A 14,494-nucleotide genomic window follows, 5' to 3' on the forward strand; every position below is an offset into this window, starting at 1 on the left:
GCCTCCAGGGATGGTGACTCCACCACTTCCCTGGACAGCCTGTTCCAGTGCCTGAACCTCAGCTGAAACAGCTTACCTTTCTTGGCTGAAACAGCTGTCATCACAGAGGTGGTCATGGGCCGTGGAAACCTTTATTAGCCAGCCTTCATACTGTCTGTGAGGGGTGAGGGGGTCTGCTGCACTCCGGCCATCCCAGCTTGTTGGAAGGGCTTTGGGAAAGAGACCAGCTGGTGGACATTACTCTGTGCAGTGAGTCATGCAAGCAGGGAACTGGGGAGCTGCAGCTGGTGTTGCTTAGAATAGCACAAGGGGATCCATCTTAAAGCTGCACATGGCATTTATTTCTGCTGGAGTTACACTGTTTTTACACAGCCATGTGGCCAGAGCTTTGACATTAAACATGTTCATGTGTGCTTCAGACTTCCCTACGGAGTGTTGTACAATCTTTCAATGGATGCAGTCAGGCCTGTATTTTATTCCCTCTGTGTGTTGCCTAGCCATGCTAGACAGAGCTCCTTATCTGCCTGCTCCACTTAACTGGCGCTGTCTGGATACATCTTGCATGGTGCAAGACTGCAAATGAAAACAAATGCAATGAAAGAATGAGTGAGAACGTCTAACTCTGTAAAGACTTCCCTTAAATACTCTCATTGTGCTTATAAAAACACATGTAGGATTAGAGTCCTGTAGCTTAATTAATTTCTCAAGTTTAATTACGTGCTTACAGAATTCACATCACTCAGCATTTTTATTAGGATTTTCTAAGTTGTGTTTGGAGAAAAAACACAAAGGGAAAAATTGGAATTTAGTTGTGAGGTATTCCAGAAGTCTGCTTTTTCACACAAAAGTGCATGTGTTCTTCACACAAATATGCGTGAGTAACCATCTTGGTGTGCTTTACATATAAAATAAAGTGATAATTTGAAATAATTTCATAAAGAAGGTGGTAACTCCTTTGAATTTTTACCAGCTTAGACAATGATGTGCTTTGGTATCACTTGCAAATGTTTCCATCTCTGATATAAAGAATGTTCTCACAGCATGCAAAATCCCTCCTAATCTCCAAAATGCTTTGAGACCCTGAATACAGTGTGAAAACTCTATACTAATATGTACCAGCCAGATGAAACAATTTTACAGCCAGCCCACAAGCGAAGTGGTCACTTAGAGAGCACTGTTCAGCAAATGTATTCTCATGTACACTCACATGTAACAGGTGATGCCACAAGCTTGCTCCCTGGAGTACTATCTGGGAGGCTGGCTTTTTTAGCCAAACACTCCTGTGAAAGGATACTTTCACCCAACTTCATGATCTCCACTTGATAAAGCTTTTTTGACAGAGGGAAATATTTGACTGGGTTACAGTTTGCCTTAGTTGATTTTGATGTCCTGTGAAGGCACAGGTCACACTCTAAAAGGCTGTGCTGTTTTCAAGGCAGTTTAGATAATTCTGAAATCTAAAACTGTCCACATTAAATTGTCTCAACCCTTGTGAAAGGAATCCAAATCCTAGAGTGCATGGATTCCTTCCAGTCTGGCTGAAAAGCTTTCTGAGTAGTAGTAGTAGTAGTAGAAGTAGTCGTAGTAGTAGTCTGTGCTTTCTGAAAATAGGCTGGATCCATAGCTTCCAACATCAAAAAAATTTTTATTTTTCTGAGCTGGAAAAGGACCAGGGCTGGAATTAGTTCTTGAGTGAGATCTCTAAACTTAGGTCCAAAAATACTGGAGGACAAGAGTCCAAAAAGAGCTCTGATGAGAGGAATAAAAGCAAAATTGGCAAGGGAGGCCACCACTGCTGCTTTTGAAGTGCAGAATCTTTCCAGAGAATGTGGATCAGAAGGGAAAGCACCCCAGCTAAGTGGGCTTCAACCCCACTTTTAGTTAGTTCGCCATGGATCTGTGCCTTTATCCTCTATCTTATCTTACTCTAAGGCTTAGAAGAGAAGCAGAAAGATCATTGTTGTCTAGTGGAGTATTCCATTTCAGAGAGCCCTTCTGGTTTTGTCCTTACAATGGTTCTGTTTGAACATCCCTGCAGATTTGAGGAACAAGTGGCATCTGGTGATCGACCGCCTTACAGTGCTGTTTTTGAAATTCCTGGAGTATTTTCACAAGATGCAAGTCTTTGTGTGGTGGCTGTTGGAGCTTCACATCATCAAAATTGTTTCCTCTTACATCATCTGGGTCACAGTGAAAGAGGCAAGTAAACATCCACTGTAAACTCTTACACATCATGTCAGCATCTGCCGTGGGGTTGCACACCCAGGTGTAGGGAGAGGGCTTCCTCCTGTCAGACCTCACTGAAATTGTGGGATCCAGCTGGGTTTGTTCACCTACTGGGAACCTGCCTTGACATCTTACACATTCTCTCTGTTTCAAGAGTCTCAGCCCCCTTTTCTCCAGGTATTAAAATTCTTTGGATTTAAGAGACGTACCCTCTCTCCTGCTCAAACTGTCTGTGGGTACCATCCAAAGATGGAAGGCACAGAAAAGGACTGGGAAGGCAAAGGTAGAAAAATTGCTTAAACTTGATCTGGTGCTTAAGAAACAAGAATGTGGAACTATGCCTGAAGAAAAAGGGAGCAACACTTTCAGCTGTGCTTTTGGTGTGGGCCGTGTGAGTTCTGTATGTGACATAGCCATTTCATAAACAGGATAGTAAGACAGGATTCACTAAAAACAAAAAGATATCACTTTTCTGGGGGTTTTTTTGTGGGGGAAAAGTCAAGAGGATGAAGATCTCTCATCACATGGATCTGTGTCTTCTTTGTTTCATGAGTACTAAAGCAGCAGAAGCTGCATGTGGTTCATTATATTTCACATCTGTTGATAAGGAAGATTGGAGTTTTGTGGCTGTAATAGTATTAATATTATGTAGGTGGTAAATATCTTCCTAAACCAATTGTAAAGTTCTTCCTTCTTCACTCTGCTACTTTGTGTCTGTGTTACTGTGGGTATTGTTGTAATTTATTTTTTCAGTATTTTCCTCAAAGTTTCTGCATGACCCTTTCTTTTGAATATTTTTTTTACCTACTGTGGAAAGGGTAAAACTTTCTCAGTTCTTTTGTTACTCTATGTAATTTCTGTACTGTTTTTGTGCTTTCAGGTGTCTCTGCTTAACTTTGTGTTTTTAATTGCCTGGGCTCTTGCTTTGCCATATGCTCAGTTTCGCCCACTGGCATCAAGTATCTGCACTGTTTGGACATGTGTAATTATTGTCTGCAAAATGTTGTATCAGCTCACATCTATTGATCCCAAGGACTTTTCCAGAAACTGTACATTGGTGAGTAGAAATGCATATTAAAAAGGTTTTGCTCTACTTCAGTGAAGGAGAGCAAAAGGAAGCATAATAACTACAAAAATAACAGTTCACCTGATGTATTATTGTTGATTATCATACCCTTCCCAAGCACTCTTAAAGTAATGTTTTATAACTGTTGCATTTTCTTTTTAGCCAGGAGAGAATGAAACTAAAGTCAATTTAGAAGAACTGAAAACCTCAGTGCTCTACAGTGGGCCAGTGGATCCTTCGGAGTGGGTTGGATTGAGAAAGTCTAGTCCCCTTCTTGTGTATTTAAGGGTAACTTCTTTGTTGTCTGTATTCAGATACCTTCTTATTTGTGATGAAAATATCATGTCTTTGAAATAAATAATTTGTCACACACATAAAAAAATGTAATGCAAACCATTGATAATAGGGAAGTACACAGGGAAAGAGGCAACAGAAAACCACATCTGTTAGACAGAACATTTCCAGAAGGGATGCAGTACCAATTAAGTTTTTCTTTCATGTAGAATTATCACTTTTGGACTCTACCATCTGTTAAAAGCTTTTTAAGAAATGTGATATTTAAGAACTCTAAGTAATGAAGAGATCCATGGCTTTCAGGTGCCAAAGGACTGATGGGTCTAATTGGAGTAATTGTCCTGAATGACAGTGTGTGCTAGAAGTTAATTTTTCTAAGTGCTTATTCCTTAGCCACAGTTTAGAAAATATAATGAGTTAAGAGACTTCAAACACTAGTAAATGGATTTCTTTTGTTTTTCTTGTTGATTTTGGTTGATGCCTGTGAGCAATGTTTTATTATTCCTGTCTTGATTAAAAAACTTTACTTACAGTGAAAATGTGCCAAGTCCTGGGGAAAAACATACCTGTTATTAATTTAAAGAATCTCTGACATTCTACATACACAGTTTAAGGTTGAGAGAAAATATAAAAATCCCAGTGACACCTGTTTCAGGAGTTTCTTGTCCCAAATATTTCTCAAAGAACAGAGATCTAGAGTTTTCCACTTCTGCTTCAGTTATGACTTCTTTGAGGAACTTTCTCTGAGCTGGTCTTTTTACCAGATTTTGCACTTATTTAGTACCTCTCTTCTATTGAGCATAGGACAGATCTCCCTCCTGAGATAAATAAAAAATCAATTCATAGCCACCCTTGACTGTGTCCTAGTCAATCTGGCTTTGGGATGGAAGGAGCTGTGCCTGAGTGAAGACTGACAGATAGACTGTTCATGGGAAAGAGTGCCTAGGTTAAATTTGCTCTACCCAACATCCTTGTTTTGGAAAGTTAGTGCTTAACAGCTAAACCTCTGCAGATTATTTTTGTGTATGTTTGTGTCTTCTATCTCCTGCAAAACAAAACCTGATACCTTAAGAGAATCTATGAAATATGAGAGGGCATGTTGACGTTTTCCTTCCCTTCATTTCCACAACTATTTTTTACTATAGTATTTTTTAATTAATGTCTTTATATGTGTCTTCTGGATGCCTGTATGATTCTTCAAAATCCAAGAATTGGTGTGAACCTTAATTTGTTTCAGTCATAGTAGCTGGGAATAGGTGCCAGTGCATTTTGGAGTGCAGATGTCCTCATTGATAGCATCAATTTGAATATTAATGGGTTTATACTTATCACAAAATTTTATAGCTTCTTGTGGCTTTGACTTTTATTTAAAATTCTCCTGATTGTGTCTCCCATAGAATAATTTACTGATGTTGGCTATTCTGGCCTTTGAAGTTACTATCTACCGTCACCAAGAATACTACAGATGTCGAAATAACCTCACTGCACCTGTGACTAAAACCATTTTCCATGATATTACAAGAGCACATCTGGATGATGGACTTGTAAACTGTGTCAAGTATTTCATAAACTACTTCTTCTATAAGTTTGGTTTGGAGGTAAATAAGCATTAGATTTCTTTAGATTAGCATTCCAAACCTTTTGAATGTGTTATTCCTGAATAGTAGCTTGGGTTGTGTTTGACATCTAGAGGCTTATTAGTCATCATTCATGTTAGTCATCTCTGTTCCCTTACCTTGTCTGTTTGTCCATGTGCACATGAAATGTACTTTCCAAGAATCTTTCCACAAATAGTGATTGTTCACAATTTTCTATGCCTATCTGAAGGAGGCAACTCCCAGAGTAATGCATCCTAAATTTAATTATAATGATACTCTTGACCTATCTTTTAAACATTACTGCCACTATGATCAATGGAGTAAACTGTTCACAGCCATCTGAGGATTAAGAATTAATAAAAATTTAAAAGCCCAGCAAGTTATTTCCTTTGGGAAATAATTTTAAATCATTCTAATCTGTGGAGAGAGAAAGACAAAATAGCATAGTGCGCTGAATAAATGAAGTTTTCACAAAGTTTCAAAACATGTTTCATGGAACTGAGTGAAGGGACTTCAGTGAAGCCAGAGAACAGAAATGCTGAAATGCAGAGCCTTTAGAATAATGGAAAACTGAAGCTTTCTTGCAGAAATTGAATTTGTCTATCACTGATAGAAGCTGTATGGTCCAAATGCCTTGTCCATTTCCTACATGAGGACACGTTTAAATTGTACCAATCTTAATAGTTCCTCTTCCACATCTGTACATCCTATCAAAATATGTGACTATGCAGTATGTTCTTCGCTTGGCTTGGCAACAATTAACAATTAACAATTTCACACACTAGGTGTTGTGACAAGGGTCTTTCCTTCTGGTATCTTTAGATATCACATAATGGAAACCTGCTCTAGACACAAGAGTATCAAAACTTTGGGTCTTTGGGTGGAGTGGTGGAAATTGCTGTTGGAGCATGTTGGTTTGCACAGGTTCCTGCACAGGGTTTGCACAGATGAAGACACATCCAGGCATTTTGTAAGGATCCACAATAATTTATTATTGCTGTACTGACTAGTCATGAGATTGTAAAAGTTGTTTATGTTTCTTTACTTTGTTTCCAGACCTGTTTTCTTCTATCAGTGAATGTAATTGGTCAAAGGATGGATTTTTATGCAATGATTCATGCTTTCTGGCTGATTGCTGTGTTGTATCGACGTAGGAGAAAAGCTATTGCAGAGATCTGGCCAAAATATTGCTGCTTTCTAACATGCATCATTACATTCCAATACTTCCTTTGCATTGGCATCCCACCTGCTCCTTGTAAAGGTAAGGACGCCCTTTATGTAAAATTACTGCTTGTTGCTTTTATAGAAAAAATGCTGGAAAGTTGGGAAGTGTTCTGAAGAAAAGGATTAAGTAATTGTTATGAAGTACTGATTGAATTTTTGCATGCTCCTGCCACACAGACTATCCATGGAGAAGTGGCAATGCCAACTTCAACTCCAACATCATAAAGTGGTTATACTTTCCAGACTTCATTGTGAGACCAAACCCTGTCTTTCTTGTGTGTAAGTATTTTAGCACATTGTTATAAAGTGTTTATATATCCTTTGCTTAAATCATCTCTGCAGTGGAATTTGAAGCCAGCCTTTCATTTACACTTCAGCAGCAAGATGTCAGATTTTTTGGGTGATTGAATACTAAGCATGGCTTTGAATGTAGTAGAAAAATTCACAGAGTTAGTAATTTTTGCATCTGCTTTTCCTGTATCCCTTTTTAAATAATTCAGTGTAAAAATGTATGAATATTTCCTCTTTTTCCATTTATTTCTCCATAAAAGTCATAGACAATGACAGGTAAAAAAAACCTAAATGCATTAGTACATTTCAATTCAGAGTTGATTGCATTGAAAACCACTCAGTCTTGGAGGTTCAAAGTGTGGGAAAACAGTCTGGTAACTACATTAGGATACATCACAACTCTCCTTACACCTATGCTGATGACTGAATTTTTCCTTGCTATCACTACTTTCTCCTAGATGACTTCATGCTGCTTCTGTGTGCATCCTTGCAAAGGCAGACATTTGAGGATGAAAATAAAGCTGCAGTACGAATCATGGCTGGAGACAATGTGGAAATTTGCATGAACCTTGATGCAGCATCTTTTAGCCAGCATAATCCTGTTCCTGACTTCATCCACTGCCGGTAAAAAAATGGATCTTAAACACTTGGAAAATACAGTGCTTCTTTTTCACAAAGTTCACTAGGCTAAAAGTCATTCTCATAGCTTCCAATTTTACTTGGAATTTATATCCATCTATGTTCCCATCTAACATACTGCTGTATGAGAGAGCAGATAGTTAATTTCTGAGTATTCAGCATCTGGTTTAGAACAGGGTGGATGCAAACACATCTTCCTAAAACTGATGATTGCTTTAAGTGCTCTCCAGAGAAGTTCAGTGATAAATTTGCCTGAAAGCCTGCATTCACAGAATCATAGACTTGTTTAGTTTGGAAAAGACCTTTAAGATCATCATGTCCCACCACTATCTTGGACAACCAACACATTGCAAAACATTCACCTTTAGGTCACAAGTTCCTGCATACTATCTGTGCACATGTGGATTTAGCAAGTTTGAGAAAAAAGAGTAGTTTGACTGTTAGATTAATCTAAGCCTGTCTATTTCCAACTCCAGGAAAAATCTTGGTACTCAAATCTGAGTTTCCCTCCATTAATGCCCAGTAGGGCAGCATTTATGGTGGACTTAACTGCTCTGCTGTTTTTCCCCCAAACACAGACATGTTAGCAAGAATCCATCGTAGTCTGCAGTTTCCCATGTATGTCTTTAATGCCAAAAAGTCATCAGTTGTGTCCTGTGCAGTTGTTGTCTGAGCACAATCAAAATAATACTCTAAGAGACTGTCCTTTGTGCTATTTCATCTAGGCATAAGAACTATAAAAGTACCTTGGAAGGACAACTGACATGTCCTGTTCCTCAGCATTGCATACAAGGCAGTTTAAGAAGGTGAATAACACATAATGGGGCAGAGCTTGAGGCAGTCTGTTCTAAACAACCTTTAAACAATGTAACTGTTCCATTGTGTGATCATTTCAGAAAACACAGATTAGCTCAGCTCTTCTGGATTTTTCTGGACATGCTCTTATTTGAAGTTGTCTCTGAAAGTTAGTGCAGTAAATTGGAAGAGTAAGATTTCTTAGCTATGATGTTCTGTCAGACTTGATCTGTGAATGCATGTTACCAACAGATGTCTGAGTATGACAGGATTTCAAAAATGTCTAGAACTAATGTCTGTAAGAATCCTTCTTTTGATGACAGACTTTTATTTCTTTTACCAATCAAGTGGTATCACTGGAAGTCCTACCCAAGATCTTTAGGACGATCCTGCTATTTCTGTTACATTGAAACATTCAATTGACTCATTTGTCCAGAGATTTATAGTTGCCACTATAAATCTGGCAAAGGTTGAGCAGTTCTCCCCCTTGAGAATTTCCAGTCTACACAGTGTACCCAGTGCTCTAGATTCAATAACATAAGCAGGAAGGGAGAAATATTATTCTTTCTTCAAAAGGCTTCATCAAATGAGAATGCTTTCTAAAAGACAGCTAACAAATAGGGCTTGGTTGAGGAAATGTAGTGGAGATTGCCTGGGTTTTTCTCTTGCCACTGAAGTTGTGTCCATCTTAGCAAAGGCTGATGCAGCAGTTGCATTGGACACACTGGTGTGTTTAGTCACTGGTAAAAACCATCACTGGTTTCTGACAGAAAGATCAAATTTTCCTCCCTAAGTCCAGAAAAAAAATAATTCTGAAGAAAACTCATTGCTAATGGGAATGTTTTTTAAAGCTGTCTTTGGAAGAGAAAAAGACAAGAAAATCACTGTTTTTCAAGCAGCCTCTTTTTGGGATCTTTTCACTGTTCTCTGGAATCTGATTGATAATTCTGATCATCTGTGTAAGATATACCCATATGCACAAACATGAAACTTTGAAACACAGAGGGTATTTGAAGATTTTGGATGGTAATCAGAATCAGGAAAGCAAAGTTCAAGTTGAACTGGCCTTCTGCCCCTCCACAATCCTTAGGGTTGATTTCTGTGGTTTGAATTATGTGCATGGGATGCATCAACTTGAAGCCATTGGTGACAGGACATCCACTCAGACACACTGCTGGGTGTGTGCTGACCAAGGAGACCTGTGGAGAGGTGATTAACAATATCCAACCATTTAATTGGGAGTTTGCTGCACGTATTAGGAAGTAGGTAATGTTAGTGATTGAGAGTACAAAAAACCCCAGAAAATCAAAGAACCCATTAGTGGAGGTGAGCTGAACAAATGAACTGCAATCACTTTATATTTGTTCCTCCTAAATGTCAAAAATCTGTGAAACCATTTCATGTGACAGTTTTATGCTGTGTGAATAAGGAGAAGAAGGAAAACAAGGCAGAGAAAAAGAAAAGAAAGGGGATATTTTTGTTTTGAAAAATGAATCATGGATTACTAGAAAACCCATGAATTAACACATTCAGGAACAAAAGATATTCCTGCTTATAATATCTTTTCTTGTAGATATTTGGGCAGGGAATCATGGAATCATAGACTGATTTGCATTGAAATAGAAGGGACGTTCTCTTTCAAAGGAAGATCATCTAATTCCAACCTTGCTAGCAAGAGTAGTGGCATCTTCCACTAGACCAGGTTGGGCATCCACAACTCCAGGTGACCTGTTCCAGTGCCTCATTACACTCTGAGTAAAGAATTTCTCCCTATCTAATCTAAATATCTCCTCTTCTAACTTAAAACCCTTCTCCTTGTCTTATCCCTGTATCCCTGTGTAAACACTTCTCTCTTCTTTTTATAGGACACCTTTAATTACTAGGAGAACGTAATGTGGTCTCACCAGAGATTTCTCTTCTCCAGGCTGAACAACCTCAACTCTCTCAGCCTTTCCTTATAGGAGAGGTGCTCTGGCCATGTTCTTGGACCTCCTCTGGGCTCACTCTAACAGTCTGAGGACCCTAGACCTTTAAACAGTACTCCAGATGGTATCTCACAAGGGTGAAGTAGAGTGGGGGAATCACCTCCCTTGACACCTTTTGAGGTAACCCAGGATGCAGCTGGCTTTTTGGGATGTGAGTGCAAATTGTCAGCTCATGTCCAGCTTTTCATTGATGAGAACTCCCACGTCCTTCTCATCAGGGCTGCTGTCAATAAATTCCTCTCCCAGTCTGTGCTCATGTCTGGGATTTCCCTGATTCAGATGCAGGACATTGCACTTGGACTTGTTCAACTTTATGAGGTTCATATGGGCCCACTTCTCAAGCTTTTCCAGATGGCATCCCATTCTTCTGTTGTGCCAACTGAATCATTCAGCTTTGTGCCATCTGCAAACCTGCTGAGGGTGCACTTATTCCCACTCTCTGTGTCACTGATGAAGATATTGAGGAGCACCTGTCCCAGGACAGAGCCCTGAGAGACACCACTTGTTACCTGCCTCCACCTGGACATGGAGCCATTGTCCCCAACTCTCTTGCTACATCCATTCAGCCACTTCTCTATCCATTGAATAGTCCATTTGTCAAATCCATGTCACTGCAGTCTAGACAGTCAAGGATGTTGTGTAGGACCATCTCGAAGGTTTAACAAAAGTCCAGGTAGATTACATTTCTCTATCTGTTGACCTTAAAGAGTGTTGCAGTCATTCCATCATAAAAAAGCCACCAGAGTGGACATGTACCATTTTCCTTTAGTGAAGCCATGCTAGGATCACCTTCTTGTCTTGCATATGCCTTAACATTGCTTCCATGACGACCTGCTCTGTGATCTTCCCAAACACAGAGGGAAGGCTCACTCATCTGTAGCTTTACAGGTCTTCCTTCCACCCCATTTTAAGCTATAACTTCTTTTTTGTTGTTGTTGTTTTTGTGGGGTTTTTTATGTAGTGTTAGCTGCATGAATGTGTAATGGGAACATTTAAGATGATGTCCCTAAGTATAAACAGACCTTCTTTTAGTAGGAACTGCATAATAGTTCTTGTGTTCTTCAAGGTATCTTACCTTTCTTTGAGCTCTTAAGTGTCTCTTTCAGTGCTTTCACTACAACATAGATTATCCCAGACTTTCAATTACATTATTTTTGAGAGATTACACTGCACACACGCAATCCTAAATGCTTAATTTGCTTCAAAGAAGAACCAGTAGATAGACCAATAGATGACAGTACCTTAAAGTGACTGAATATTTTATTAAGAGTTATGAATCTTGAAAAGAAGGACTCTCAAGCTCTGGGTAATCCACTGAAGATCTACCTCAGAAGTAAATGTGTGTATCTGGCTTCCATCCAAGACAATTTGGAACTGAAAGGGCTTTGTCTAAAAACATTTCTTATGCTTTTCAAGAGAAGTTTGAGAAAGGTCTAAACATCTAGTAGTATGGACAAGAACTTGGTTCAAACCTTATCCAAGCAGGTGAAATTAATAATGGCATTTCTCCAAAAGTCAGTCAGAAAGAGCCAAACAGTAAGGGAAGACAACCCGGTTATGAATAAATTATGAAGCAGAAGAAAAAAAAAATTTAAAAGTTATGCTTGGTATTCTTGTGTTTTCTGAGAAGCCTGATGTGTATTTACTGCTATGTAAAAGAATGGCACCTGCAGACCAAAGCACCCTTTCTGAAGTGTCATTTTGCTTGAGAAGATACTACTTGGTCACTGTTCTAGTAGACATGGATAAAAAACTTTTAACTGCTACATAAACAATGGCAGAAGAAGAGCATATTTCCAAAATGCTTCATTTTCTTCTCTCTGGAGAAATACTTGAGTTCAACATTGATAAATAGTCTAAGTAAGAGATTTCCTGAAATTTTCTTGTCTTTCCACCCCCAGATTTCCCAGGGGACATGTGCTTGACCCCAAAGGAGTGCACATCCAAAGGACTTTGAAACAGAAATAAGAACAAAGAATAGAAATAGGAGCTTTTAGAATGACACAGGATTTAAAGCAACCTCACTGAGGATAATCCTTTCCCACAGTCTCTAATGCTGGAAAATTCTCATTTCAGTTCCCAAGCAGTTTTCAGACATTCTCTTAGACATTTTCAGGGGGAAAAAAGCTTGGGATTGTAATCTGCTTTTTTCCACTTAGGAACAGAAACAGTTACTGAACTGTCTTATTTAATACCTGTGCTCTGGGAAACATCATGAGGGGAGTCAGGTAAATTGTCTGAAAGGCAGCTGTAATGCCATTTTTGGAACTGTGCTCCAACTTAGGTTAGTGAGATAGGACCTGCAAATGAACATTACAGGCTTCCTGTCATATTTAAAGCAGATAAACATTCTGTTGCTAAAAAAAATTAGCTTCAACAAATAACGGAGTTGTGAGTTTGGGTATTTTTAAGGTGGATACAAGAAGAATGAAGGAAGCACTTCACTGGTAAGAAAGTAATCATAAAAGAATATCAGTTCCTTGAGAGGGTTTAACAAAAGTAGCAGGAACTAAGACCTATGGGATCCACGACACTGGATTTGAAGAAGTCCATTGAAATAAGGGAGCTAGTTCTCAGAAGATTAGATGTTGCTATTGGCAGAGGGAAAATCAACAAAACTCCCTTCTGAAAGCTAACGTAGAACTCCAGGGGGAGGGTTTGAAGATGGAAGCTCAGTGGGGAACATTAGCAATGTTGAGAATAGAATGGGAAACAAGCTCTGATGCAGGGTCACATAGGCTGCCAAGAGTGTGAGGAACAGGAGATATGGAAGAAAGAAGAAATTTGGGAGTAGGCAAAGCTTACTGAACCCATATGTATAGGGACAGAGGAAGGCTACAGGAGGAGCCTTGGGGTTATATGAAGGTGAGTATCACGCTCAAAGCAGGGGGCTGCTAGGGAAAAACAGTGAAGCTGCACAACAGCAGCTCCTCCAGCATGAAGAGCCCTTCAGCTGCATCCATCACCAAAAAAGGCTTTCACCAGGGTGTAAGCAGAAGTGTGTTCTTCCCCTAAATTTCAAGGCAGAACATTTGGCTGAAGGTAAATACCTTTCCTGAGAGGGATTATTGGCTGCAGGATCGGCACCTCTTGGTGCCTGCAGGCAGAGGTCCAGACACTAGGCTGGTCATAGCCAAACACATCGTGTAGCATGCCAGCAAAACAACTGCACCTAGAGCAATCTCTCTGCAACAGGCTGCATTGTATTACAGTTAAAAATTAATTCCTGTGGAAATAAAATATTGAAACAATCATGGTAAGACCAATAAAACTTTAGAAAATAAAAGCAGACAATTTGATATAGAGAGCCATTTGAAGTTAAAATAGCTTTGATGGATGTGTGGAATGAACTTCAGACTTTGTCTTCCTTGTTTTTGAGCAAATTGAAACGGTAATTTTTTTCAAAATGTTATCCAGAGTATTAGTGGGTTCTACTAATGACATGGTTGGAAAATCAGTGGGTTTTATTTCTCATTAATCTTTCAGGTTTCTTCTGTGTAATTTCTCATTCAGAGGCTGTCATGCTGTAGTCAAAGCCATAGTTGGATGCTTTTGGTGCACTGGTGTAGTGGCTAATCTTACTCAGATGTGTGTCTGTGTTCTTAGCCTCCCACTGCACCCTCCCACCTTTCTGCATTCATCACACCAGCACTGAGTGGGTTTGGAGGCTAATTGGGCAGAAAAGAATCCATTCCTTCTGTCCTCCCTCAAAGTAAATAAGCTTTTGCAAATTTTCTTCTTGAAACCATTTTGAAGAGCCAAATCCAAAAAAGAGGCTGAAATGTAGAGCTGAAGGGATGACCAGGGGTGGTCATCCCTTGGGATGTCCACTTGTCTCCTTGGGAACGATCTGTGCAGATTTCTAAGGTGTATTATTAAATATCACATCCTGAGGGTGGCCTTTTGCTCCTGGTGAATGAAGGGAGATTTAAAGAACACTTAGAAAATGAGAGTTTGGAAGATTTACATGACATTGAACTAATGATCTATGTGGTCTGTAGTGAAAGCATAAAATCACAGTACATGCTGTTCAAGATTTAGCATTTTCTCCTGTCTGTGTAGAAGCTTTTAAACAGAGGATGAGCACCTCAAGTGTCCTCATGGGTTTGTGTAGGGTCTTTTGTTGGGGTGTCTTTGTCCTTCAGCCTCCCACTGTTGCGTTATGATCCCAGGGCAAGGAACAGAAACTCCTCACTTCCTAATGTTCTGGGCTTTGAGGCAGAATTTAAAGATTTATCTATGAGAATGTGTCAAATTATTTGAGAGGTAACATGTAGAGAACTCCCCACCAAGACATGTCTTTGTTCCTGCTATTACAGCACTTGACCTTTCCATATCAATTAATGAAAATTAGGGGCATGCATGGCTCTATGCTG

General features: G+C 39.3%; 1 protein-coding gene across 1 annotated transcript in view; it reads left to right on the top strand.

Moving 5' to 3' along the window:
* PIEZO2 (piezo type mechanosensitive ion channel component 2) overlaps window positions 1–14,494 on the top strand; it is a 236,417-nt gene that overhangs the window by 166,404 nt on the left and 55,519 nt on the right. Inside the window, exons 20-26 of the mRNA XM_058820732.1 lie at window positions 2,039–2,199; window positions 3,107–3,283; window positions 3,455–3,580; window positions 4,984–5,184; window positions 6,241–6,445; window positions 6,586–6,687; window positions 7,158–7,323. Coding sequence (XP_058676715.1) covers window positions 2,039–2,199; window positions 3,107–3,283; window positions 3,455–3,580; window positions 4,984–5,184; window positions 6,241–6,445; window positions 6,586–6,687; window positions 7,158–7,323 — 1,138 coding nt within the window. The remainder of the gene's footprint in view (window positions 1–2,038; window positions 2,200–3,106; window positions 3,284–3,454; window positions 3,581–4,983; window positions 5,185–6,240; window positions 6,446–6,585; window positions 6,688–7,157; window positions 7,324–14,494) is intronic.

Source organism: Ammospiza caudacuta, chromosome 1 (genome assembly GCF_027887145.1).
Source record: "Ammospiza caudacuta isolate bAmmCau1 chromosome 1, bAmmCau1.pri, whole genome shotgun sequence".
NCBI classification, from domain to species: Eukaryota; Metazoa; Chordata; class Aves; order Passeriformes; family Passerellidae; genus Ammospiza; species Ammospiza caudacuta.